We start from the raw sequence: 27,603 nt of genomic DNA, 5'->3' as shown, positions 1-27,603 counted from the left end.
TTTCAAATATTTTATAAATAAATATTCAAAAAATAAAATTATTAAAAAATATTTACAAATATATAAATGCTAAATTATATATTTTTTAAAAAAAATCAAAATGATAAATTTGATTCCTTAAACAAGCAAATTATTAAATCAAGTTATCATACTAATTATCTTTTTTTTTTCTATTATTTTGTATTAAAAGAGTTCTCAAAAATATATATGGTGTTTATATTATTTAATTTGAAATTTAGTCATTTTGTCAATATTATTTCAACATGGCCAATTTATTTTTTTAGTTTAATTAGAACAAATTTATTCGACTCGACTCGAATCTCATTTCCCTCAAATTGATTTAAAAAAATTAAATTAAATTAGAATAATAAAATAAAATTCACCAACTTAATTAAATTTAAAATTTTTTCATTCAATTCTAACTGATTTAATAAAAAAATATTTAAATTCGAATGAAGGGTTGATTAGACTAGCGTCTTGACTTTCATCATCGTTTCTTCTTTCTTCTCCCAACCAAATTCATTATTACCAAAAGAAAACAGAATCACACCATCTCTTTCCATTAATAGTACTTACATACACTTAAAGGCCCCTTTGGCTATTTCTCTTTCTTTTGATGTCTCATGTCAAATTTTCCTTCGTGCTTTTCTTTCCTTTAAAAAAAAAAGCAGCACTTTCACAATCATATTTTTATTCCAACCCACAATCCAAAACACTAACACCAAAAACAGCACAAATTGACAAAAACAACAAACAACTTGTAAATCTTAGAAGACTTTGGACGCTTCATCACTCTTGCACCTGTTCTTGGCAAGCAGGACCCATCTCAGCACCCAATTCAACAATGATAACAAATTTGCATCTTAATAAAAAATTTTAAATATCCAGTTCTTAATTTAGCACTCGGGTAACTGACCATGATCCCTCTTAGGGTCCTGGCAATAGTCATACACCAAATAGTTCCTTTGGACCCAATTCATGGCCTCGAGTTGTTGTTGACTAAGGCTACCAGTGTCGGATGGAGAGACCGAGGGCGGGCGGCATGAGGCAGGGCCACCGGCTATACAGCCACTGATTTTGAAGTTTGTATACTTACCAACAAAGGGTTGGTAGTTATAATTAGCTTTGTATCTCCCATTATCAGTGGCCCAAGTTGATGCATCCCATATTGATCCATACACCCACATCGGTCTTGTTGGAAATGTGGCTTCACTCTTCCTTGTGTACCTCCTAATTGGCACATCGTCTACGAAAAATCTGTTGATTGAATCATATATTATACCCAAATTTAACGAGTTCAGAATCTGAGTTTAGGAAGAGTGGGTTACTTTATTAGGATAGATTTTTCTCAGGGGAACCGACAAAAAATATACTGTGCACATATATCGCTTTCCGTAATCGTACGACTGCACTAACAAAAGTAAAGCCCATCAAAATAAAAGTTGTGACCCCATTACCAATCCACGTCTCAATATATGAGTGGACATGATAATTTGTACATTATATGTATACTGATTTGTTTATAAAAAAAAAGTGGTAAATATAATTTTATATAAATTTTAATTTAATGTGTAATATTATATGTAAATTTTAATGTAATATGTAACGTTACATACGAATTCTGATTTAACTTGCAATGTTATGAACTTTAATTTTGTGTGATTTATACAAATTTTTTTTATTTAATTTAGGTTTTATAAATTATTAGTAACATTATTAAATATGAAAATAAATGTATGCATTCATTTATATAAATGTATACAATTAAATTAAAGTTTAGTTTTCGTGTATACATATGGATTATTATATAAGTTTCATGTGTATAACTTCAATAAATAAAAATTCATGTCCAAATCTTTCAACAAAAAAAATCAAATTTGAAAGTTATGAATTGTCTATTTTTTTCACCCTAAGACTTCAATTATTGCAAAGAAAAATAGAAGAAAAATATAGAGTGTATTAGTTTTATTTTAATAAGGTAAGGTAAATATAAAATCTAAAGCTTAAAGCCATTTATTTTGATCTAATGTCTAGGATTATTTTGGTTCTCATTTTAAAAGTTCTCACTATAATTGCCACTAAATTTTATAAGTGTTGAATTGATATTAGAAAGTTGTTTGATAAATTAGTACATATAAGTACAGAATATAATTAAGTTGTTTGATAAAAATAAATATTAATTTTAAAAGATTAATTAATTATTAATATTTTATATTATTTTAGATAATTTTAGATAAAAATAAATATGTTAATTTGAATACCTCATTTTTTTTAAAAACAATTTATTTTAATATTTTAATAAAATAAAATTTAACTTAATACTCTTTACTTTACGTTATAAGTAGCTACCTACCTATATATTTTATCCAATATTTTTTCGTTAAAATTTTTATAATAAAAAAATTAAAATGAATATGAAACATATTTAAAATATTAAATATTTTCATTTTCAATTAAATAAAATAAAAAATTCCCAATAACTTATAAATTACATTCTAAAAGAGTAAAATAGAAAGAATGGGGGTAATGATTAAAAGAATACTTTTTATAAAAAAATAGTTATTAATATAACCTTTAAAATTTATTTATTATGTATTTTAATTTTTATGTCTTCTCACAATTAACATGATTTGACCCACGACCACACCACTATAATTTTTTTCTTTTTAATAATTGAGAAAGAAAATGAGTAACGAATTGATTGTAAACTCTTATATTTACAACATAAATATATATATATATAAACCGTTATTATCAGTAAGAAAAAACCAGAAACGGAATAATTAGTTGAATTATTCGACCCCAAAGCATGGACAGTAAAGTATGCATGCATGAAAAGGATGTAGTCAAGCATGATTAAAGCGAAGAAAGCTGAAGTTAACGATTTAAATATTACTTACATAATCTCACTAGGGGTCCACAGTGCAGCATAGTTATGGAAGTCTTGCGTAGGATCAAACCATAGATGAAATTTCATTTCCCTTCCAATTAGATTTCCATCGCCACTTCCTTTAATATACACATTAGTCTGCAAAGTGTAGAGCTCATCTGGTGTTGTTCCAAGGAACTCAATATCAATTTCATCATGGTTTCCAGGGTGATCTTCGTTGTTTGAAAGCTGTCAGAAGTTGCGTCAAATTCAGTGGTATTTTTATTTTTAACTTTGTGTATGTAAACTAAAAATTAATCTTACGTAGAAAGATGTAATGACTCCTGCTGTATAACCAGGTTGGAGTTTCATGGCAGCACCAAAGTAACCAGATTGGTATGGCTGAATTGACTTGAAACCACTTCCTGTTTTCACCATGAAAGCAAAGTGATCATCTCAAGGAAGGTCTATGAGAAGAAACATCATGGAAAAGAAAAAACAATGGGAAAGAACCTGAGGTTTTATCAAGCCAGATAGTTATTGAATCCTGATCGGCTCTCTGATGCTGAGGACCCCATAGATTTCTAAAAACTTGATCAAATTTCAAAGTACGAACACTGGTGGAGGGGGAGTATCCTGGGGAAGGTGGACCCTGTCCCTGAGCAATGCTCCATGAAAGCATGACGAAAGAAAGAAACAGAGAGAAAATCGGAGCCATAAACGGGAGACAGAAAAGAGAAGGCAAAGAAGAACAGACAATCAGTAGAGAAACAAAAACGACTAAATGATTAAATGCATATTGGGACCAAATATTGAAGAAGGTTATGAAAACTGGTTTGTGCATGGAAGAGTGTGGCAATACACTTGGTATAAATAAGGAGATTGAAGGCCCACCATATATACGGTGAAATTTTGGTTGATGGGGGTAGCTGTGCATGCGGACAAAACCTTGAATGTGAGGAAAGATGGTTGATGTGACAATTGACATATATATATATAGTTTCACTGCTTTTATGGTATCAAACTTGCTATTTCCGTTAGTTCACTTTGAGAAGTAAAAGATGAAACGGTAATGAAAGCTTTTTTTAGATAAAAGCATTTGGATTTGAGATGAATTTTGTATTTATAATAAGAAAGGAAAGACTATTTTTTCGTTTTATATGTCGATTGGGAATAATGTAGGGATATTGTTTTCCATTAAACTGTAGTTAACACATCAGTTTAGGAAAAATTTGAAAGAAATTAATTATGTTTTAGGTATTAGAATTTTAAAGGATCAAAAAAAATAAAGTGATAATTTTATTACAAATTTAAACATAGATAAAATATTGGATCGTTTTACAATGACCAAATCAAAGAAGGTAACACAACTTCTGTACCGGGCTTTCGTATTTTTTTTAGAGCATTGTCTTAAAATAATGAAAAAAAGAGAATATATGAGAAATGTTCCTTATGCTTCGACAGTAGGATGTCTCATGTATACCATGTTGTGCACGCGTTCAAATATCTGTTTCGTAATAGTATTGGTGAGTCGATATCAAACGAATCCCAATCCTACACACTTCCAACTATTTAACTATATACTCAAGTATTTATGTAGAACGATGGATTATAAGCTTGATACTCCATGGGAAATCTTACTCTTATTAGTTATATAGATTTTGACTTTCAAATATGTTGGAATTCGAGAAAATTAACATTGAACTGTGTCTTTGTCCTAGGCAATGAGTCCATAGTGTGGAGAAGTGTCAAGTAGAGCTGCATTGTTGACTCTACTATGGAGATCGAATATGTGACAACTTCTGAGGCAACAAAAGAAGAGATATATAGCTTCAGGAGTTCCTTACGGATCTTAAAAGTCGTTCCTAATATGAAAAAAACTATCACATAGTATTATGAAAATTAGGGGTGAACATTCGATTGAATCGAGTTGAATCAAGTGAAAGAATTTCGAGTTAATCGAGTTGGCGAGTCCTATTTTATCATTCTAATTCGATTCAAAAAATTTCAAATCGAGTTAAATTAAAAAATTAAATATGTCAAATTAAAATCTTGCTGCAATATAACTAAGTCCATGTTAAAGCACATAAATTTGAAACCATATATATTTGAAATTCTTTTCAAAGCAAAATAAGAAGAAGAAAATATACTTTAGTATAATAAAATTGAATCATTAATTAACTTATTTAGCTTACAAAAATTTTTATTTTAGAAAAATTTTAAAATTTTAACTTTTTTATATATTCTTTAGAATTTTTAAATTTTTTTTAAATTTTTGAAATTTTTATAAATATTTTAAACTTTTGAAAAATATTTTGATTTTTTTGTAATTTTTGTTGAGAGAGACCAATTTACTCATTTTTAAAATTGATAAGGAAGAAAGGAGTATTTACACCAATCTGTTATTCGAATTATTCAAACTATAAAATTCAATTTGACTCGAACTTGAAATTTGAATTACTTATTCGAGTTGACTCGAAAAAATCAAATAACTCGATTCAGTTAATTCAAAATTTAATTTTTTTAATTTTTTTGAATTAAATTGAGTTTTGTTCACCCTTAATGATTATAGTGCAACAATAGCTAACGCTAAAGAAACTAGAAACCATAAGAGGATAAAATACGTTAATAGAAAATATCATATCATAAGGGAGGTAGTAACTTATGGGATATCGTGGATATAGTTAAAGTCGCATTAGAGGACAACCTTGGGATAGGAAGGCAGTAATTTTGAGAAACATATAGAGGGTATGAAAATGAGAAATACGACTCATTGACTTCACTTGTAATAGCACAAATTTCAGTGATGTAGGAAATAGTGGTTCGAGACCATCAAATCAAGCAAATGAACTCGTAATTTATATTATTTAATATTTACGAGCCAAATGTGGCTTTTAAAATATTTTTGAAATAGTAAACTGTGTTTTACAAAGATTTATTTAGTTAAGAAATTGAGAAAAAGAGGTATTGAGATCTCGGTGTTATAAACCAAGCCATAAATATTTTTATGAATATTTACGGAGTGTTAATAAGGTAATATTAAAATTTTGTCAAAAAATTTTAACGTTTCGGTTGTGAATTAGATAAAAAGGACTAAATTGAAAAGGTGCAAAACTTGCTAAAGTGATTAAATAGCTTAAACATTAAATAAGGAAGGACTAAAAGCGAAAATGGACCATTTTAAAATGGCTGAGGCGGCATAGCATGAAAAAAATCAAAGATTTTTATGTGAAAAGGACAAAATTGGAATTTTAACAAAAGTTACATGGCCAAAGTTGATTTTAATGATTTCTAGACCATTTCTTCTTCAACTTTCTGCCAAAAACAGCCATGGAAGAGGTTTTTGAGCTGGTCTTTCATATTTTAGCTTCAAGCAAGTTCAATTCTTGCTTTTTCCTTGAAATTTTTATATTCTTGGACTTTTACAATTAGGTCCAACTTAGTATTCTATTAGTTTTTGATTTTTTTGAAACTTTTAGAAGTTACCATTGATAAGTTCATATGATTTTTGTTATTTTATGATGAAATTGAGATGTTAATGGATGTTTAAAGGTGTTTTATTAAAGAATTTTGGATGAAAATATGTTTTAGGGGTTAAATTGAAAAGTGTTGAATTTATGAAAAATTCTGAAATTTCATGAAACTCATGGGCTGTGATTGGTATGTATGAGAATAATTAGGCTTGGAATAAGTATTAAATTGCAAGAATTTCATTTTCCAAGCCTAGGGACGAAATCGTCATGTATTAAAAGTTTAGGGGAAAAATAGTAATCAACATTTTGCACTAAAACAGTTCTAGACAGCAGTAGTAGTCTAACTTTGAAAAATCACCAAAAATTGTGAGAATTAAATTAGAGGATGAATAAAATATGAAATTAAAGCTTATTGAGTCTAGTTTCTCATAGAAGAAACTGTGTAAGTAAATAGAATTGTAAATCATGAGATATAATAAATTTTGTGAGACAATGTCAGAATGATTTTGGGTTTTCCTGTTCTGACTTTGGAAAATCATCAAAAATTGGAGAGAAATAATTAGGGGATTAAATTTATATGTTTATATTTTTAATGAGTCTATTTTCAATAGAAATAAACGAGAATATCATCCAAATTCTGTGTTAAGAGATAATTAATTTTTAGTAAACAAAGGTCAATGTTGTCAAACAACAGAACATGGATAAATTTGAAGATTTTGCTATACTAATTGGCTAAACTATAAATTCTGAAATTTTTGTGGTAGAAGGATATATGAATCCAGTTTCAAAAACATCAACTGGATCTTAATTTGGAGTTCTGTAGCTCAAGATGAAAATAATTTAGTGACTATGACATGGACAGACAGCTTTTAATATACATATAAGTAAATAGTGAAATTGTAGATAATGTTACTTATAAGCGTGATATATACATTAAGGATGTGGAATGGAGAGGAGGAGGAGGAAAATATATGAATGACTTGTACATAAATTGATCACATGCCCGATAATAATAGATAAACGTTGAATTAGAAATGATATAATGTTTTATTTCAAATATTTATTATGAAATTAAAATTATAGTTATGGTATAAAAATCAAATTGTAAGTTTGTGTAACTTGAATTGTATTCTTAAATGTTTGAAATGTACGTTTATGTGATGAAAATGTGATTTGAATGCTCAATATATGATTATTGATGAAATGCTAATAATATTCAATAAAAAGGGAAATAAATCTCGGTTGAATGGAATGGAATTCGATGGATTACTGAAAAGGATTTGACAGTAAAAAGGATCTAGCTCGAACGAGTGATCCTGATATAAGCCTTCCTAAAGAATATGTGTGAAAAGGATCTAGCCCGGATGGGTGATCCTAATATAAGCCCTCCCAAAAAATATGTGCGAAATGGATTTATCCCGGACGGGTAATCCAAAGTAAATGTGAGTCTGGATTTAGCTTGGACTGGTAATCTAGACAAAGCTCTATAGAGTATTTGTCATTACATGGGATTTAGCTTGGACTAATAATCCCGCTGTAAGAAATGAGGTTCGCGAGAGTGTGCTCTCTTACAGGGGATTTAGCTGGACTGCTAATTCTGCTGTAAGAAATAGGGTTTGCGAGAGTGTGCTCTCTGAAAAGGACTTATGTATATATGTGTACGAATTGACGGTTAATGAGATTGTACACCATGAGTGTACTACAAGAAATCCATCAAAATTTCAAGGAATTTTATGGGATAAATATGGAAAACGGTAAATACATGGAATTATGAAATTGGTGAGCGTATTCACAAGAATTTGTCTTTTGAAATTGTGATTGAGAGGAAGAAATAGCGAATTGCATACTTATGTATGGTTATAAGTATTTATCTGAAATACAAGAAAATAATGATTATTGATATATGGAGACCTGAGACTATGATATATGAACATGGAATATGTTTGATAAATATGTTCATTCGTAATTATGGAATTATGTGCCTCGTGTGTACTATTTGCATAAAAATGATATTTCAAATACTTTGATGAGTAAAGCTCAAATATAAAATAGTATGAAATCAAAACAAGTTGTTATGAAAATGTATTTAAAATACAAAGATATGGTTGCTATATGTTATATTATTACATAATGTGAAATTATCTATATATATGAGAAATTTAATGAGAATTGAGCCCATACATGTTTCTTGGTATTTATATGAAGTGTACGACTAACAAGGGTGATGAGGTTATGTGTTAGGGCTTGTGATCAAGATGATTGAATATGCCTTGTATGTTTATATTAAATTTAAATGAGTGAGTTTTCGAAAGCTCGTCGGAGATCACTCACACTATCCATCGGCCTATTTTGGTATGTATGGTAAATGAATTATGGTTATAATGGCATGTATAGGTTAATTAGTCAATGTTGGCTTATAAATGATCTAACTGTAACTAGCCATTGGTATGGCTTGTATTTAGTAAGTTTTGAGTTACATATAATTATGATTTTATCATGTTTGATATGGGTTTAAAATGAACAAATGATGAGATGGTATAAGTATAGGGATGAAGATGATGGTTAAGAATGCTATAAAAATTTATGAATATGTCTATATATATATGAATAGTAAAATGACTTGTTTAATGAAAAATGGTTCTGTAAACTCCGGTAACGCCTCGTACTTTATTCCAGCGACTGATACTGATAGGGGGTGTTACATCACTAAGGCAAGTAGGAGACTATTGAGATCTAGTGCCCTTAGTGTAGTGGTTTCGTCTATATGTACTTATAATTTTTTTTGAACAAATTGATTTAATAAAATATTCATCAATATTGTTGAAACCATTTTTGAAAAAAAAGGGGTCGACTTGATTTTGAAAATGAAAAAGGGAGTCGCCACCAATTATTTTTATTTAGGTGTGATCGGATCACCTGGTAATTCAATCGTTTTAACAGAAGTTTAATATTTATTAAAACGATGATTTTTGGTCTACAAAATCCAGAAAACGGGTTCGAGAGTCGATTACACACGAGAAAGGATTAGCATCTTGGATACGCCCAAAATTAGTACCTAGTTGATTACTTGGTGTTTTTAGTGTCGAAAGTTAAAAATTTGAGAAAAATTTTAAAAACACGATCATTTTGTTAAACATTGTTTAATTGAATTTTTACAAAAAGAGGTATATTTCACGTTAATCGAGGAAAATGATTACGTCCCATAAATTAGGACACAATGCCTTAAATCCTCGAAATAAGAATAAACGCGAAAAATTTATTAATTTTGAAAAATATTTGATTATCTCGGTTTTAGAAAGAACTCATATCCCGTAAGTAAAATGAATAAATGAAAAGCAAGCTAATTGTAAAATAAAAAAGAAAATAAAAATATTAAATAAAACAAAATAATAATAATAATAATATAAATTTTTTGAAAGTATATATAAAAATATATATACATAAGTAAATAAATAAATAATGAAATAACAATAATAATAAAAATAAAACAAACCTAAAATAAAAAGGATAATAAGTAGAGAAACAAATAAAACTAAAAAGTTTAGTTAACAATTGAAAGTAAAATAAAACAAATGAAATAATAATAATAATAATAAAATGTGCAAATAAAGGAATAAAGAATCATACAAATTCTAAGTACAAGAAAAGTAAAAATTAAATGAATGAATGAATGTAACAATAAATAAATCAAATAAAACAGATCAAGATGCATATATAAAATAAAGCTAAGTGAATAAAAGATTAAATTGAGATTTAAATAAAATTTAGAGTCTAAATTACAATAAAATAAATGAATAAACATAAAAGGGGCTAGATTGAAACTTAAATGGAATTTAAGGGCATAAATCGGAATAAAATAAAATGGGGGACCGCATTGAAAGGCGTGAATAACATGGGGGGACAAAATGGGAAAATATTCCCGCCCTCCAAAACGCACCATTTCATAAGGGGCTGAAATGAAAAGAGAGTAAAATTATGTGGAAAAATTATTAATACATAAAACATAGGCAGGGCTAGATTGAAAAATATAAAAATACGGAAGGACTAAGGTAGAAAATAGCCCATTCGCCCCAAAACGAGCTGATCCTTTTAGCGGGTCGAGTCAACATGCGGATCCTGAGGGGTAAAACGACGTCGTTTTAGGGCTTTAGGAGCCTGCACTAAACGATGTCGTATTGGGGCAGTATAAATTCAAAAAAAAAACCTTCAAAATTCATTTCAGCCACAATCTATATAAAAAAAAAAGCTATTTCTTTTCTCTCTTCCCTCTCTCCCTCCGGCCATAAGAGCTGGCCGTCGGCCACCGTGACGGCCGTTGGTCGCCGATGACGACACCGCCGTACACAGCGACCAAAGAGCCCAAAAATCCTGTTTTCAAACCTTCTCGAAGGGTTCACCTTCTATTTCAAAAAAAATAAAATAAAAATAAAAAGGCCCCAGAAGCTCGATTTCTTTAGAAGAACCGCATACCGTCGAACCCCAAACCGAACCCTAAGGGTTCTAGGCTTTCGATGTCGGAGAGAAACTCCGATCATGGATGGAGACGAATCGTCTCTGGTAAGTTTTCCTTTTTTTTATTTATTTTTATATTTAAAAAAAATCTTAGAAGAATAAGGCTAAAAAATCACCTTTAGAATTTTGCTTCTATTTTTTATTGATATTCGACTGTAAAAAAATTACATTGTGTTAGTAGTGGCTCTATAGCCGAACCATACAATATTTTTTCGAATTTTTTGCTACTGTTTCGTTACTGTATATTAACTCTGTTTCTACTTTTCTTTCTGCTCTATCTTCTCCTTTCTGTAGGTTTGCTCAGTCAACGGATAAAGCAGGTGGCCATTTTGGTGCAAGCAGGGCCAAGGGAGCTGACCCTCGGGTGATGTGCGCACTGAGGGCGCACATGGAGGCTGCGGCGCCTTAGGGCATTAGGTTTGTTCTTTATTGTTTTAGGTTTTGGGCTATTTTTTGGGCTAGATTTTTTAGTTTGGGTCTGTATTTTATTTGGACCTTGTAAAATAATGGACTGTTATTATTTTTTATTTTTTATTTTGGTTTCTGATGGGTCTGGGCAATTTTGGCCCATTACAAATATCATTAATATCTTTATATATTGTCTTTAATGATTTTTGCACGCAAAGAAAAATGAAAGCAAATATTGGTTCACTGATTGTCTAACGTTTAATTAATACTAAGCGATATTATATGGTCGAATTATAATACGATAAGATAACTTATATTAATAGATAATTTAAACACATCCTTAGTCTAATCAAAATTGAACAAATCGATTGAAAAACTAATATGTTGTCTATCAAATCTAATTAGTGAGATACTTTGTCTCAGGTATCGAAGTGAATGATTCTCAGAAGATAGAGATATAGATGAGATTGACTGGACAGCCAGTATATCAGGCAGAACCTAAGTAAAATAAATTCTAGATCTGTGTACGGATTTATTCACTTGTGGCATTCATAGTGTGACACACATTAATCTTGAGTGGATGATGAACTATATATGTGTGACTCGTATATTTTGATATAAATGAAAGCTTGAGTTCAAATAGATAAGGAACTAAAAGTTGATACGTTGGGTATACGACTTCTGCATGATGTTGCATCATTCCACAACAGTAGAATTCATACCCCAATAAATGATAAATGATATCATCTTATCCACATTACATGATAGATGAATAGTAACGTGACCACGGGTCATTTGTCTTAGTGATATATGATTTAATTATTATTTGATAACAATTGACTTTTTATGAAGAAAGATGTAATGATTATCATGAGATAAAATAAGATTATATTAGAAAAACGAATTTAACCAAAAGAGATTAAGAATACATTGTGAGGGTAACACATTCATGACAAGGTCATTGGACGAGAACTTATTAAGTGGCTTTCGTAATAATATATAATATGAGATAGTACAATCATGATACTTTAGTGAAATGACTTCATAACTAAATGATGTTATAATTAATAAACAAACAATCAAAATTTAATTACAAATTATTTCAATCTCGAAAAAAGCTCTCAAACACGTTGAATTTGAGGAGGCATAGGGGTGAAAAGTTGTCGGCATTCAAAGTTGCTTAACTACTTGTGAGTTAAGAGGCAACCTCGAGTAATTGTACTATTCTTAGGTTTAATATTAAAGAAGTCATAGGTAGTATGGGTATAAAACAAAGTATTAATTTGGCCTATAAAACAGTAGTTTTAAATTTGAGAAAAGTGATTAATAACCAGATAATAGAATATTGATACTGATTTTTTTTCCATATGAAAGAGTATCCTAATGTTCCAAGAATGAATAGTTTAGTAAGGTCTTTACATCATTCAAAATCAACATGAAAGTGTAACCCTATACTTCACTAAATTAATGAAACTTCAATTGTGGATGGAAGCCAATTTCAAATACTAATTTGGTTTAGTTTATCTAATAATTTTGTGGACACGAATACCATTGTGATGCCTTTATTAGCCTACAATACGATGAAGAAGGTGACAAAAATGTCCTGTCCGTGGTAGCCTACGCTCACCCATAAACGAAAACCTTTAATCAGTTATCCAAACCCAAAACAATTATTTTATTATTTTATTGATTGTATTATTTTAAGTTTTAATTAATTGTTATGTAAGTGACTGTGTTTTTCATTTTTTTATTTTTTTATAAAATATTAGGAGTGGAAATTAAGGATGACACGACTTGAATCTATATTAAACGGGGTATCTGATAAATTTTAACCATAACACTATATAACTCAAGATTATTTAGTTATCTCAAAATTTTATATTACCATTACATTTCCTTAATTTTTTTATTATCTTTATAATTAATTGGCATAATGTTAGAGATAGCCCTTACCGTTTGACTGTTTGGTATTTTGGCTCTTTATGTTTTTTTTTTAAACACTTTAACTTTTAACCTTTTTTTTTTGTCAAATTGGTCTATTTTTAACAGATATGTTGGTGTGGCTGTTAGTTGACTAACGGTCAACATTAATCGTTGATGTGGCGGTCCAAATATAATTAAATGTTGATGTGATACTATTTTCTTATATGTCACGTCAGCAAATGATTTTAAAATTATTAAAATTATTTTTTAAAATATATAATTATTATATTATTTTTTTAAAATATAAAATTATTAAAATTATTACATGTATATAATTTCTAATTATTATATTATTTGTTTGTCTTATTATTTGTGTATTTTTATTTTATCTATTTTGCTCCCTCTATTATTATAATTTCATTAGTTAGTCCAAATAATTATCACCATAAATAATTTCAATAGTTGATATGGAAATTTTTAGAATGTATAATCTAACTATGTGGAAATATAACTTTCTTTGTTAGAATAACATTTTTATAAATAAAAATCACGTCAATAATTTAATAAAAAAATTAATGATATTAAATATTTAGATTAATTAATAATATTATAAAAATATAAAAATTAATTAATGTTAGAAATTAAAGTAAATAAGAAAAAGAAAAGGAAGGACACATGTCAAAAGACAAGTATTGGATCTTCTTTACTTACGTACGCGTAACACGTGAAATTTCTATATTATATCTTGTTCAAAACAAGTATTGAGTTTTCCCTTACATTGCTCACGCATGATACTTGACCACACGTCAATATACAAACACTAAGCAGAGAATTAGTGTAAAATATAGAGATTTAAAAATGACTTCGACTGTAAGTATGACATGTTAATTATAACATTTGTAAGTATACAATGAAACATTTGATAATTTCAAGGATCGAATCCGGAAGAAAGTAAGTGATATGATAAAATGGACAACGATTAAGAATGCAATTAAAACGGCTAGATAGGTGGCGGCTAACTGGTATATTAATTTTCTTCCTTCCCATCCTCTCTTTTCCTTATCGCCAATCCAATCCACAAGCCCACAAATTTGTCAAAGTTTTAAATCTTTTAAAAATAGTAAATTATCTTTTACACCCCTGGAATTATCCGGTTTTGGAAGTAGAACATCTACTCTCAGATGTTAATGATACAAGCCAAAACTATTGGGTTATTTGTGGGCCCAAAAATAGAAGGTCGCTTAAATATTATGTAGGCAGAAACTGGGCTGTTCCATCACCCCTAATTATACTAACCCAAAAGAAATTTTGTAATAGAGAATCTCATAATTACAAAAACAACACCTCAAGTTAATTTATTAATTTTTATTTTTTTTATAAATTAATTTATTGTTAAATATTCAAATAAAATATTTTATTAATATTTTTTCCATTCTTTTAAACCATCAAAATCAAATTAAATGGTAAGTTTTAAATTAAAAAATAAAGTTGGTGACAAATTTTAATAAAATTTAAAATTTAATAAAGTTTAATATAAAAGTAAAGTGATAAATTTATTTATATTCTGAAAAATATAGCGATAATGAGGAATTTCAATATTCAAACTAATTTACAGTGTAATTTTTTTTCGAAATGAAAAGGCCATGTTTCACTCTTAAATAGATAAAAGAAAATTAAATGTTTATTGCGCCAGACAGATGATTGGCTCTGACCAGTGGGCAAAATGGTCTATGTATTAAAATAAGTATTTTTATACTTCATGACTTTTGTAGTTGGATTACATTTAATTTTTATAATAAAAAAATAAGCAAATTAGTAGTGTTTGTTAGAGCAAAGAGCCAAATGATCATTCTGTTAAAAATTTCATCTATTTTTATTTTTAAAATTGTCCTTATACCTCAAAATCAGGTACACATAGCACATCATATGTAATTATTTACTTATTTAGTCAGTTACGCCAGTTTTTATTAATAATAATGGGTGGAATTTTTAATAAAAGTGATTAGATTGCTTTTTTATCTAACATACAATGACTAATATGTTAATTTTTTTAGTAAAAAAAAACGTAATTTAACTCTTAATCAAAAGCACCTATTACTAATGATTTTATTGATTTGATTTCGGTTATATTTTCAATTTTACATTCTTTGATGATGTATGTTAAGAATATCCCTCCATATTTACACTCATCATCTTCATCACATTTTTCTAAATCTCTTATTGACCAAAAGATGATTTTAATGACGGTTTCAATCTTCCTACAACCAAATAATTCATCATATCAATGCCTAAAGTTAGTTTACTCAAAAAGTAAGTTAATATTCATATGAAAAATGCGTATGAAAAATGTGAATTTTTTTATATTTTAATAATATGTAATTATATTAAATTCTGATTAAATTTAAAATTTAGTCTCGTAAAATTCTTTAGTCCATGAATAAGGCTGAAACTCAAAGCTACTCTATTAGACTAACATTGGCGTGACATCCAAAAGGTAGACAGAACCAATCCATCTAATGGCATTTCAGTTAGCAGGCATCAAATGATGAAATCACAGTATTGTCTATAGGAAGATCCCATGTTCCTTTCACTTCATTCTTCAATTTCTATAACATTGAGTGAAGTCAAGTTATTGTTTTGTCATGTTTTGAGTGTGGGTTTTTGATGTCTTGTACGCAACATTAATCTTGTTTCTAGCCTTGCCTTCAAAGCCCCCCTTCTTTTTATTATTCTTGAATAGGAAAAAAGATTATTAAAAAAACAAATGACAAAAGGAAAGCCTGTTATAACTAGGTTCATCAAACAATAATTCTTATATATATATATTGAAGAACAAAACGTGAATCTTGTACAAAAACAAATATGTTACCAGCTGTCTCATTCATTAAATTTCTCTAAATGACAGAATAATCCAGATATTGTGATGTGAATGCTATATAATAAACCCTAAATGAAAAAACAATGGAGATCCTTGAATGACAAGGCAAGTCATGTAAATTATTTGTATATAATTTTCTAGAAAATTTAATAATAAGATGATGGAGACAGACATTTTCACATTCCTTTTAAGTTCAAGTTGAAGATTTTATTTTGTTTTAAAAGAGGCAAGATTCATTTGTGTAAAAATTTCAATAGTGATATTTATTTCCACTTAATTTTCTAAATAATAAAGTTGGGTTTAAAAGCAAAGTTGATGCAGCTGTCTAAATCACTAATGGAGATAATTAAGCATTCAAAAAAAATTAATGAAAAAAGAGTCGAGGGTTCAATGTTTATCAGTAGTTTTCACACGGCAGGTTAGATGGGAAAAGCCGGTGCCAAGTGGTGACCGTTAATTTTCTTTTTTCCTTCTTTTTTTGCTTTGTATTTGGACTTTGTCTCTATTCAAAGTGGGGGCTTTATGATCAAACTCTATACAAATCAAACAGGACCTTGCATTCATCGACCAAGATAAACCCCACAAAAATGGCCTCTACTTTCTGTCAAAATCTCTGTTTGCTTTCTCTTTTTGTGCTTTTTTCTGTTTCCTCGGCTAAGCCTATTTCCCATTGGAAGGACCAATCTCCAAGTTCTAGCCAGGCAAAGTTACAGGCTGAAAAGCTCATAAGAGGACTTAATTTGTTCCCTAAAGATGCTATTAATGCTGGTGACAATGCCCCTGCAGTTGAGACATCCAAGATTGTTGAAAAGCAATTCAGGTTCCCAGTGCTTGGGGAACCTGGGCCTTCCATTCAGGAGTTTGGTCACCATGCTGGGTACTATAAACTTCCACATGCTGTATCTGCAAGGTCAGCCATGAGTTCTAAATCTTGTATACATGCTATGTCAAATGATATAAATTTAGAATCAGATTGTATGTGCAGTGAATATTGAATATATTTCCAAGTAACATAAGAGCCAATACAGATTCCAAAATCCCTGATGATGTAAAGCAGAATTTAATGCTTATCTGCTATATGAAGAACATGCTATTATATAAACCTTAGTGCCAGACCTAGTTTATTTTGTAGGCCTAGTCCAAATCATGCAGTGGTTTGTCTAGTTTTCTAGGTATGATTCAGAGCTGTAATATACTTTAATGCTGACAATAATACTGATTGTGGATTCTTTATCTCCTTATGTAATTTTCGCAGGATGTTTTACCTTTTCTTCGAATCACGGAACAGCAAGAAAGACCCTGTAGTGATTTGGTTGACTGGAGGTCCAGGGTGCAGCAGTGAATTGGCATTGTTTTATGAAAATGGTCCTTTCCATCTTACCAAAAACTTGTCGCTTGTATGGAATGACTATGGTTGGGACAAGGTATCTGATAGAATTCCAAAATTTTCACTGATACACTTAATTCCTTACTGCTTATCAATCCACATTTTATTGTCCGTTGGCAGGCATCGAACATTTTGTTTGTAGATCAGCCCACTGGAACCGGTTTCAGTTATACTTCAGACGAAAACGACCTTCGCCATAATGAAACTGGTGTCAGCAACGATTTGTATGACTTCTTGCAGGTTTGTTGTGTTCTAACATTCCTTCCATACAACAGAAGCATTCAAAAATTGACTTAACTGTCTTCTGTACTTTCAGGGATTTTTCAAGCAGCATCCTGAGTATGTTGAGAATGACTTCTACATAACCGGAGAATCTTATGCCGGGCACTACATTCCAGCTTTCGCTGTTCGAGTTCACCAGGGAAACAAGGCAAAAGAGGGAATTCATGTTAATCTCAAGGTACGTATTTCTTCATCTCCCTTTATACCATTTGAATATGGACTTTTCATTTTGATGTTTTGGGTTAAGATTGAACTCTAATATTCGAACAGGGTTTTGCAATCGGGAATGGACTAACAGATCCTGAAATCCAGTATCAAGCATACCCAGATTATGCTTTGAACACAAGTATAATTACCCAATCTGATTATGTCGACATCAAAAAGTTGGTCCCTTCATGCGTGCAAGCAATCAAAAGATGTGGTAACTGCTTCCTCTCAGCTGTAAAAGATTAAAATCAAAATCTGTACAGTTTCTTTTGTGATTTATTGATAACGTTGAACTACCATTGCAGGCTCTAAAGGTGGAGATGCTTGTGTGGATTCTTTTGATACCTGCAACACTTTATTTGATCAGATTCTGAGCATCGCTGGTAATATAAATGTAAGATAAGCCCAATATCTATCATTATATAATTACAAAAGTGATTTCTATTCAGAAGGAAGCAAAAATAGAAATCATGATTCTGAACTCTGGCATCTTTAATGCACAGTACTATGATATTAGAAAGGAATGCAAAGGAGAATTGTGCTACGATTTCTCGGCAGTGGAGACGTTCCTCAATCAGAAAACAGTTCGGGATGCCTTAGGGGTCGGTAACATTGACTTTGTGTCATGCAGCACCGAAGTATACGATGCCATGATTACAGACTGGATGAGGAACTTAGAAGTTGGCATTCCTGCTCTTCTAGAGGATGGTATAAAGGTGCTTATATATGCTGGAGAGTATGATCTCATATGCAACTGGCTCGGTGAGACCCTTCAACTCTTCTTGATTTTGTTAACTGAAAAAGAGATTTTGAAGAAATGTTATAGATTATTCACTCTGCTATACTAATGTGACTTTTTCACTTGAGGCAGGAAATTCAAACTGGGTTCATGCCATGAAATGGTCAGGACAGAAAGAGTTTGGGGCAGCTCCCACAGTTTCATTTATGGTTGATGGTGTAGAAGCTGGACAACTGAAAAACCATGGCCCTCTCGCTTTCCTTAAGGTTCAAACACAATGCAACTGCATGCTTCTTTTTCCATTTTTTATGCTTATCAATTGTTCACATTTAAAACCAAAAAACAAAATGCAAAAATGCAGGTACATAATGCCGGTCACATGGTTCCAATGGATCAACCAAAAGCTTCATTACAAATGCTGCAGAACTGGATGCAGGGAAAGCTAGCATCATCCAAGACAGCAGAGAGACTTGCTCCCCAATAAATTAACCCCACTTGTTGTGGCACAATTTGCTAATGCACATTCTGAACATAAATTGAGATTTTCTAAAGCTTCATTGTTATCAATAGTGTACCCCCTTTGCGTCTTATACAGTGGTTAAGCAAATGGATCCAACTCTTTTTCATTCCCCTTTTATTTATACACATTGCTATCTAAGAAGACAAAAAAAGGAAAGCCTTTCAATGTAATTATCCCTTAATGAGCTAAAAATCCCAAAACTCGATTATGAAGCACCAGAAACAGATTTGTTTCTAGATGACTAGTACAATGTTTCTATGATGGTCTGACAGTTTCATTCACCTTCTAGAAATGTAGTAACAGACCCTTGCAGCTATAATTTAGTTCATCATAATGGTCGAGATTCGACGCTCAAGAGACTATCTTGCCTATAAGAATAAAGGGTGATCAAATTAATAATCACGCACACATGCAATACTATCAACTTATTTGTACATTAGGCATTTGAAGCTGCCCCCAGTTATGTAACAATAAATTTTAGAAAGAGTTTTTAACACTCACCAGTACAATAATTGCAGCTTGAAATTACATGTACTAAACTGTGGCAGTTTGGGAATGTTTGTTTGGAACTTGCCTAAGGACTTGACTACCATTAACATATATCTGTGAGGTTGTATTAGATGCATGGCTCAGAATGGAAAATCGATCCATATGAAGCCCCATATAAGAAATAAGAGGATCAGCTCGAGACATGTCAATGACAAGCTTCAAGTACTGAGATTGAACAGTTGGAAATCGCAGCAACCTTTTGTATCCCACTGTTGTGCCACTAATCACATTCTTCCATCTACCTCCACTCAGGATCTCAAGATGGAACTTGATGATGCGTTGTCCCATGTGAATCGGCTCTTGAACTTGCAAAACGTTAAAAGATACTGATTCTTGAAGGTCTAAATATAAGACCCAATCACGTTGATCCTCTTCAGGAGCCCAGTAGGTGTAAATACTTTCTTCAAAGACATTATATGGACTGAACTGATAATTATCATTGCCTCCTCGAATACTGCTAGCAGTTAGGAGACCTTTCTCGGCCAAATTATTTGAGAATATAGACCTCCGAAGTTCCTTGAATTCTTGGAGTGCTTGTATATCTTCATCTGAAATAAGACCGGAAGAATTTGGGGGCACATTTAGCAACAAAAGACAATTACGACCAGCTGATTTGTAGTATATATCAAGAAGTTCCAATGCTGACTTTGGCACTTGAGATGCATGCCAAAACCAACCCCGCCTGATTGAGACATCACACTCGGCAGGTACCCAGTCATGACCATGAGGGTCTCCTCCTTGGGAGTATCTGTTAGATAATTCATAAATAATGTTATAACACTATGGGTACTAGTTTGGTTCCAAATCCAAAAAGCACAAAAGAAAATGGTTTGTTGATGGTTCAAAGCAAGCATGTCCTAACTTCATAGATTTCATGGAGAATATGCTGTAAGCAACGGCATAATCATCAGGTAATTTTGAGCAAAAAGGCCTAAATTAAAAAGTAGGAATAGATGCTTACTGAGGATTGGTTCCACCAATTACGGCATTACTTCGATTGAAAAGAGACCAACAAGTAGAACCAGCAACACCAGCCTCATCCCCGATCCACCTTGTGTCGGGACCTGCATCAGAAAAGATGACGGCATCTGGTTGGAGCTGATGAATGAGACTAAACCAAGCATCGAAGTAATACTCCATATCCTTTTCCCCCTCCCCTTTGGCACCATCCAACCATACTTCCTTGATATCTCCATATCTGCTTAAATTTGAAAAGGGAAATTTAACACTCTGCACTTCCCAATTCAGAAAACCTAAATGGAACAAAACTATGAAGAAAGGAGTCACACAATACCATAATCAATGGAGTGCCTAAATCAACAGGAAATTATCAAAATCAATACAGTTCAAGCAAAGAAGCTCAAAGAGAAGGCAATACAACAATTACAAAACCACTCAGTTGCATAAGCAAACACAATTCCTATGAACATAAATCAACGAACAAATTCAGAGGATAAATTCCTTCAAAAAAAAAAAAACCAAAGACCCAAAGAGACAGCCAATGCATAAAATAAAAGATTAACTAAGTACTAAATCAGAAATGAACAATACCAACAAGAACATAAATGAGAAAAACATATCAAAATTTATAAACAAAATAAAGATAGCAAACAAGAGAAAACTCAAAAAGGGCGAACGAAACAATGAATTACCTAGTCAACAGCTCAGTCATCTGTCCGATATAGAATTCATTGTATTCCAGGGTCTTCCCATAGCAACTTTCATGCCTATCCCATGGAGACAGATAAAGCCCCAAAGCAATACCAGCTTCCTTAGCTCCCGCAGCCAACTCAGCAACAACATCGCCCTTCCCATCTCTCCACGGACTCGCCTTCACGGAATAATCCGTGTATTCACTTGGCCACAAGCAGAAGCCATCATGATGCTTGGCAGTAAGGATCACCCTTGAAAACCCAGCTTCCTTGGCTACATGTACCCACTGAGAAGCATTTAGTAGGGTGGGGTTGAACACAGAGGGGCTGGCATGGCCTGTTCCCCACTCTGAGTCAGTGAAGGTGTTGGGTCCAAAGTGAAGAAAGAGTGCCATGGAAGAGAGTTGCCATTGAAGCTGAGAAGCCGAAGGAAGGGGTAAAATGGGCAAAGGGGGTGGTATTTTGAGGGCAGAATGGGGAATGGCGGAGAAAAACAGGCTGACAAAGATTGGTAAAGCGTGTATAGAAATGCGTTTTCTAGAATTGAAGGATGGATTAGGCATTTTGATGGTGTTGCAGCTGGCTTTGGTGATTGTGAAAGACAGGAGAGGGGAGGATACCTGAAAGTGGGTGTTTTTAGAATTAGAACAGTATTGAAACTGGAAAAAGGAATCTAAGGGGTCTGCATCGATTCTTGTTCTGCTTCTGCTCAGTTCTAAATTGTAAGGATTCAAATTTCAATGGTGGGTATCATCTTACTTCAAGTTTTGTCAGACTTCTAAGTTTTGACCAATGATGAAGCGAAAGGACTGCAGGGGTTGTTGGCGCTGAAAATTACAATTGGCACGTGTTATGAAGTAAGTTGGCCTGGTCAGTGATGGATTATCACTTGGTCTTAAAGGAATGTCCCCTTTGGTGGTAGCGGATATTATTAGTTTTTGAGTTGTTTTTTTTTCCTTTTAGGAATTACTTTTGGGCTGTGGATGTTAGATTTACAACCTGCCATTACAACGAAGAATAAAGAGAAATTCGATAAGGATCAGTATGATGATTTACAAAGTGATTATTGTAAGGAAAACTCCATTTGGTGCGGATGCATACGTCTCACGGTCTGCTGTGAAAGTCTACCATAAAGAAAAGGAAGGACATTGGGGACGTCATGTACTTGTGCCCTGTTAAAATTAAGGATATATGTCGGTTTTTTTTATTTATAAAATTTAAGAAATTAGGTTTTTTATATTTATTAATATAGGTCATTTTGTGAGAAAAAAATGAAAACGTGCCCTACAGGAGGTTGGGATAGAGTTCGTCAATAAATTTTGGCAACTTAAAGGTTAGGATGGAGTTTCCTCCAAACACACTTTGGTTGCTGCAATGAAGCGATATAGCATAAAGCATGGGGTAAACTTTCACATTACAAAATCTTAACCCGAGAAGTATGAGGCAAAGTGTGCAATGCTTGGAACAAGATATCTATGGAAAATCATGGCATCTATGAGGAGGAAGTCAAAGTTCTGGACAATGAGGAAATTTACCACTCCACATACATGTGTTGTTGTAAATATGCGTCATGATTAACAACCTCGATTCCCATTCTGACCTTTATTCGACATTGTATTACGGATGGTAAAATAAATGAGTTTTTACAAGCATGTCAGACAATCATCTGAAATTGGATTCAGATATGATATCCAACTTTATATTACCTATGGTAAGAGTGAGTCCTAGGATTCTAATGTTGATTTTGATTGCACACATCCGTAGCGAGTACGATTTCATCGTGTTTTACCACAAGACATGGTTGGAAAAACAGAAGACATTAGAGAAGATGCATAGCGAGTGAGAGAAATCATATAATAATTTATGGCAATGGTATCAGGTACTAGAACGGTATGTATCAGGTTCCATAACCAATCTGCAAAAGGAGCTAGCATATTATTGCGATCACTTGGTCCATGGAAAAAGAGTTTTCCAAAGTTTTTTTTCTAGACTTTCAAGCAATGCATAATAACATTCCGGTATTGCAAGCCACTTGTACAAATTGTTGAAGCCAAACCAACTTTCAAAGTTGACAGAAAATTGAAGCCAAGAGTTGCTATTCAAATTGGCCAGCAACTTTACAAAATGTGGCTTTGAAAATGATTGCAAAGTGACCTACAACTCACAAAGGATGAACATAATCAATACATGCTTACTGGAAGTTTGATGATATTCTTAAAGGATAAATAATCATTAAAGCGGTATACTATGTTTATATATATATATATTTATTTATTTTGTATATTAATGTGTGTCTTGAAAGTGAGAAAAAAAAGTGTGAGAGATAGAAATCTAGCAACAACTAGTATAAAGAGAAAGAAAAGTTTGTATTTGTATTGTGTAATATTTGTATGTAATAAAATTACTTTGATTTTAAGTGTTTATTATATTTCCAACAACTTTTATTCGAGTTAGGTTCGTGTTGACGTCATAATGGCAAACATGATTCAACTGCAGGTCTCGAAATTAACAAAGACAAATGGAGCATCCAAATGAAGGTTTTGCTTGGTTCTCAAGATTGCCGGGATGTTGTCGAAGAAGGATATGAGCCCGAAAATGCAGCTGCTGAAGCGGCTTTGACAAACGAAGAAAAAAGAATATTGAAAGTAGTTCGTAAAAAGGATAAGAGAGTATTGTTCTTTATTTTTCAAGGTGTTGATAAAGTAACCTTTAAAAAAATTTTAGATGCAAGACGTCAAAGGAAGCATGGAGAATTTTGCAAAAATCACTTCAAGGAGCCGAAAAGGCCAAAAAGGTACGTTTACAAACTCTTAGGGCACGTTTGGTTCGTTGAATTGGATTAGAGGTGTATTGGATTGGAGGTGTATTGGAATAGAGGTGTAATAGCAAATCAACTGTTTGGTTGAATGTAATGGAATAGAGGCGTAATAGTAATCTTATGTTTGGTTGAATGGAATAGAGGTGTAATAGCATAATGGAAAAAACTAAAATGACTAGAATACCCTTAGCATAAATTTGTTTGGGTAAATGATTATTGTTATTGTTATTTAAAATTTAATAAGATTATTAATATCAATAATAAATAATTTAATCATATTTAAACAAAATTATTATTAAATATATTATAATTAAAATATATAATTTAATAAAATTTTTAATAATTAATATTCTTATATGAATTTACTCAAATCATAATATAGATAATTTAAAATAATTATTATTAAATATATTATAATTAAAATATATAATTTAATAAAATTCTTAATAATCAATATTCTTATATGAATTTACTAAAATCATAATATATAATACTATAAAATATAATTTGAAATAATTAATATTAAATATATTTTAATTAAAATATATGATTTAATAAAATTTAAAATAATTATAACTAACAAATTTTTCTCATTAGAAATGCATTGTACAAAATGCCGGTCAGCTCATTTCAACATTCCAGCTACCAACTAATATGTTTTCCAATTTTCTAGCCTACCCAAACTTTACAAAATGCTAGATAGCATATTAGTCACAATCCTATTCACATCACTAATTATATCCGAAAATGAATGACCCTGGGAAAAATTACAAATATTACATGGATTTCATTGAATCAATGTTGATGCAGAAGCATCCTTGCCCTCTGTTGAAGTTGAGTCAATGACCTAATACAAGTGCCCTCCTCCCATGTCTTTAAGCGTGTAAGGCTGATTAGTTCCCGAATAAAAACCACCATTTCGTCAAGACTACTTTGCATTGGCAACTTGTCTTCAGATCCCTTGCTTCGGTGTTTCCCGTATACAGCCTCAAATTCTCTAGACTTACTGGCAGCTGTTCGTAGTACTGAGTCAGGGTGCCCTGAAATGATTACCAGTCAGGTGACATTCATCATAGCAGATGCTAAAATTTTGCAATTCAGTCGATTCTCTATAAACAAAGATCTAGATATATTCAGTAGAATTAACGCTCATAATAATAGTATGATGAATTAACGCTCATAAAATACATACCAAAAACAAAATTATGATAGTAAGGTTTCATCACCACCTATCCATATTAGCCTTACACGATGTTAATAATACCACAGGTATATTATGAATAAAAGTATATGGTTGGATTATATGGTTGGATTTCTAAGGTGGCAATTTTATCCGAGAACAATTAAATAAGAAGCTATGAACATATACAGCAGGTTCATAGTAATATCTGCAGAATTCATTGGAATACAAATCACAAACCAATCATACAAACAAAAGTGGCAAACTTAATTTCACTTGTTCACATAAGCATTTGAACTTCAAGAATCAGCATATACAATGCTTTCCAAACACGGTCCACAAAAATAAACAATCTGAGTCATCAAAATTAGTATTGAGTAAACGATCTCTAAACTTAATGAAACAAGTAACTAATACTAAGCAGTACACATTTGGACCTGAACTCCAGTGAAGAAAAAGGTGCAAACTGAAGAATGATTAAAGCAGTAATGCATTCCCCAGTGAGCAACAAGACAGCAGAGGAAGAAATAAGAAGTAAATCAGTTATCAGGAGTCCTACTCGAGATATCTGATACAGCATTAAGGGAAAGTAATTATCCCAAAAGCTTAAGCCAATGCCAAAGAGCACAACTATCATCTTTAACTTTCAATGCATTCAGTGAGGAAACGGATTCTTTAGGTAAAGAGCTTGCCCTAGATTAAGTGTGAATGAATCATTAGGGGAAAGGAGTAAAAGACACCTAAAACATCATCTATCATAAACTACCATCCAAAATTTGGTTATTTATGAAGAATAAGTGAACTGCCTTCACCGCTGTAATATTTCTATCTTCCATTAACAGAATTCCAGCTAATTTCACAGATTTAAACTAAAAAAAGGGGCAATTTAATTATATACCCGAGCTTTCTGAAGAAACATGCCAGAGCTGGTTCGAACTTCACTCTCAATGCTATCACCCGATTCATTATCCGCCACCATTGACTTCTCTAATTTATCCTTAGCCTGAAATTCACACATTTTAAGAAAAAAAGGGGAGGGGGTTAACATCACAAATCGAAATTAATCAACAAATTAGTTTAAAAAATGTTGCTTACCAGAGTAATAAGGTGATCGCATTCCTCACTTGATAAAAATCCTTTGTAAAGGAAAGCCCCGAAAATAAAAATAAAAACATAAAGTTCACAATTTTGAGTAAATTAAACAGAAAAAAGTTACAAAATGCGAAAAAGAAGAAGAGAGAAATTAAAGTGACCTAGGGTGCCATGAGAGTTGAGTAACACGAGTGGGATCAAATGGAACCGAAGAAGTTCCTCTCTTCATTTCAAGCACCGATCCATTGATCTCAACTGAAACCAAACAGAGATGAAGCAAAATAAGAAGCAAAAATCCTATAAAATACCAATGATCCATTAAAAGGGCAAAAAAAATCCTTTGTTTGGATCCAATCGATAATAAAATAAAAGAGATGATAGGTCTTCGAAGACTTTTGCCTTGGAGTTTGGTGGGTTGTGTACTGCTGTTGATGTTGGGAGGGAGATGGTGGGGTGGAGCAGCAGATTTTGGCTGGGGAGGGTAAAACAGAAACGATTAGCTAATCCTTACTTTTGGAATGGAATGGCTAATCGCTGTTGAAGCAGAGAAAATCAGGAATACATCCGTGTTGTAATAGGCCTGTAATAGGCAATACATCAAACCAAACATGGGATTAAGTGGGGATTAGTGGGGCCCATAGAATAGGGGTGTAATGGCTAATCCATTACACCAAACCAAACATGCTTAAAGCTGAATTTGAGACATTGAAAATGAAAGTTTCAAAAAGTGTTGATGATTATGTCACCCAAGTGAAAACAATGGTAAATGAAATGAAAAGGAATAAAGAAACACTTGATGACGTAAGAGTAATGGAAAAATTTTTGCGGTCACTAACACGCAAATTTGATTATGTGGTTGTTGTCATCGAAGAATAAAAAGATTTGTCACAAATATCTGTCGACAAACATGTGGGTTCCCTCCAAGCCTCATGACCATAAAATCAAGCAAAATGATTATACTGGAAATTTGAAGCAATTCTTGCAAAGCAAGAGTTTAGTTTATATTAAGTTGAGAAAACAACACAAAATAAATTCAAAATAAACTTGCATCAATAAAAAGTAAAAACAAATAATCTAAAGAGAAAATAGTTAAGGAATTAATACCAAGCTTTTT

At 31.7% G+C, this 27,603-nt stretch overlaps 4 protein-coding genes and 1 long non-coding RNA gene across 6 annotated transcripts; 2 read left to right on the top strand and 3 right to left on the bottom strand.

Annotated features, from left to right (window-relative positions):
* Positions 1-535: 535 nt before the first annotated feature.
* On the bottom strand, positions 536-3,782 carry LOC107893339 (xyloglucan endotransglucosylase/hydrolase protein 31). Its single transcript, XM_016818296.2, has 4 exons — positions 3,383-3,782; positions 3,194-3,294; positions 2,901-3,118; positions 536-1,257 (listed from the first exon to the last, which is right to left on the bottom strand). The coding sequence occupies exons 1-4, from the start codon at positions 3,711-3,713 to the stop codon at positions 897-899; spliced, it is 1,011 nt and encodes a 336-aa protein (XP_016673785.2). The 5' UTR covers positions 3,714-3,782; the 3' UTR covers positions 536-896.
* A 6,793-nt stretch (positions 3,783-10,575) lies between these two features.
* On the top strand, positions 10,576-11,381 carry LOC121204708 (uncharacterized). The gene is made up of 2 exons (XR_005899900.1): positions 10,576-10,899; positions 11,149-11,381. It is a non-coding gene; the product is annotated as an uncharacterized lncRNA (long non-coding RNA).
* Positions 11,382-16,279: 4,898 nt separating this feature from the next.
* Positions 16,280-19,268, top strand: LOC107948260 (serine carboxypeptidase-like 48). Its single transcript, XM_016882746.2, has 9 exons — positions 16,280-16,973; positions 17,319-17,487; positions 17,571-17,690; positions 17,767-17,910; positions 18,003-18,153; positions 18,245-18,333; positions 18,443-18,701; positions 18,811-18,944; positions 19,040-19,268. The coding sequence occupies exons 1-9, from the start codon at positions 16,651-16,653 to the stop codon at positions 19,160-19,162; spliced, it is 1,512 nt and encodes a 503-aa protein (XP_016738235.2). The 5' UTR covers positions 16,280-16,650; the 3' UTR covers positions 19,163-19,268.
* LOC107948258 (alpha-L-fucosidase 1) lies at positions 18,335-22,258 on the bottom strand. 2 transcript variants are annotated; one of them, XM_016882744.2, is made up of 4 exons: positions 21,400-22,231; positions 20,709-20,945; positions 19,700-20,495; positions 18,335-18,734 (listed from the first exon to the last, which is right to left on the bottom strand). In XM_016882744.2, exons 1-3 carry the CDS (start codon positions 21,960-21,962, stop codon positions 19,733-19,735), a joined length of 1,563 nt encoding a protein of 520 aa, XP_016738233.2. In that variant the 5' UTR covers positions 21,963-22,231; the 3' UTR covers positions 18,335-18,734; positions 19,700-19,732. The 2 variants fall into 2 exon arrangements, with proteins under 2 accessions (XP_016738233.2, XP_040931011.1); XM_041075077.1 differs by lacking the exon at positions 18,335-18,734 and adding an exon at positions 19,205-19,566 and having other exon boundaries at positions 21,400-22,258.
* Positions 22,259-26,256: 3,998 nt separating this feature from the next.
* LOC121204707 (probable prolyl 4-hydroxylase 7) lies at positions 26,257-26,973 on the bottom strand. The gene is made up of 4 exons (XM_041075076.1): positions 26,889-26,973; positions 26,651-26,744; positions 26,493-26,550; positions 26,257-26,400 (listed from the first exon to the last, which is right to left on the bottom strand). Exons 2-4 carry the CDS (start codon positions 26,716-26,718, stop codon positions 26,284-26,286), a joined length of 243 nt encoding a protein of 80 aa, XP_040931010.1. The 5' UTR covers positions 26,719-26,744; positions 26,889-26,973; the 3' UTR covers positions 26,257-26,283.
* Between the last annotated feature and the right edge of the window lie 630 nt (positions 26,974-27,603).

This window comes from Gossypium hirsutum, chromosome A08 (assembly GCF_007990345.1).
Source record: "Gossypium hirsutum isolate 1008001.06 chromosome A08, Gossypium_hirsutum_v2.1, whole genome shotgun sequence".
Classification (NCBI taxonomy): Eukaryota; Viridiplantae; Streptophyta; class Magnoliopsida; order Malvales; family Malvaceae; genus Gossypium; species Gossypium hirsutum.
This window is presented reverse-complemented; position numbering and strand designations above follow the sequence as displayed.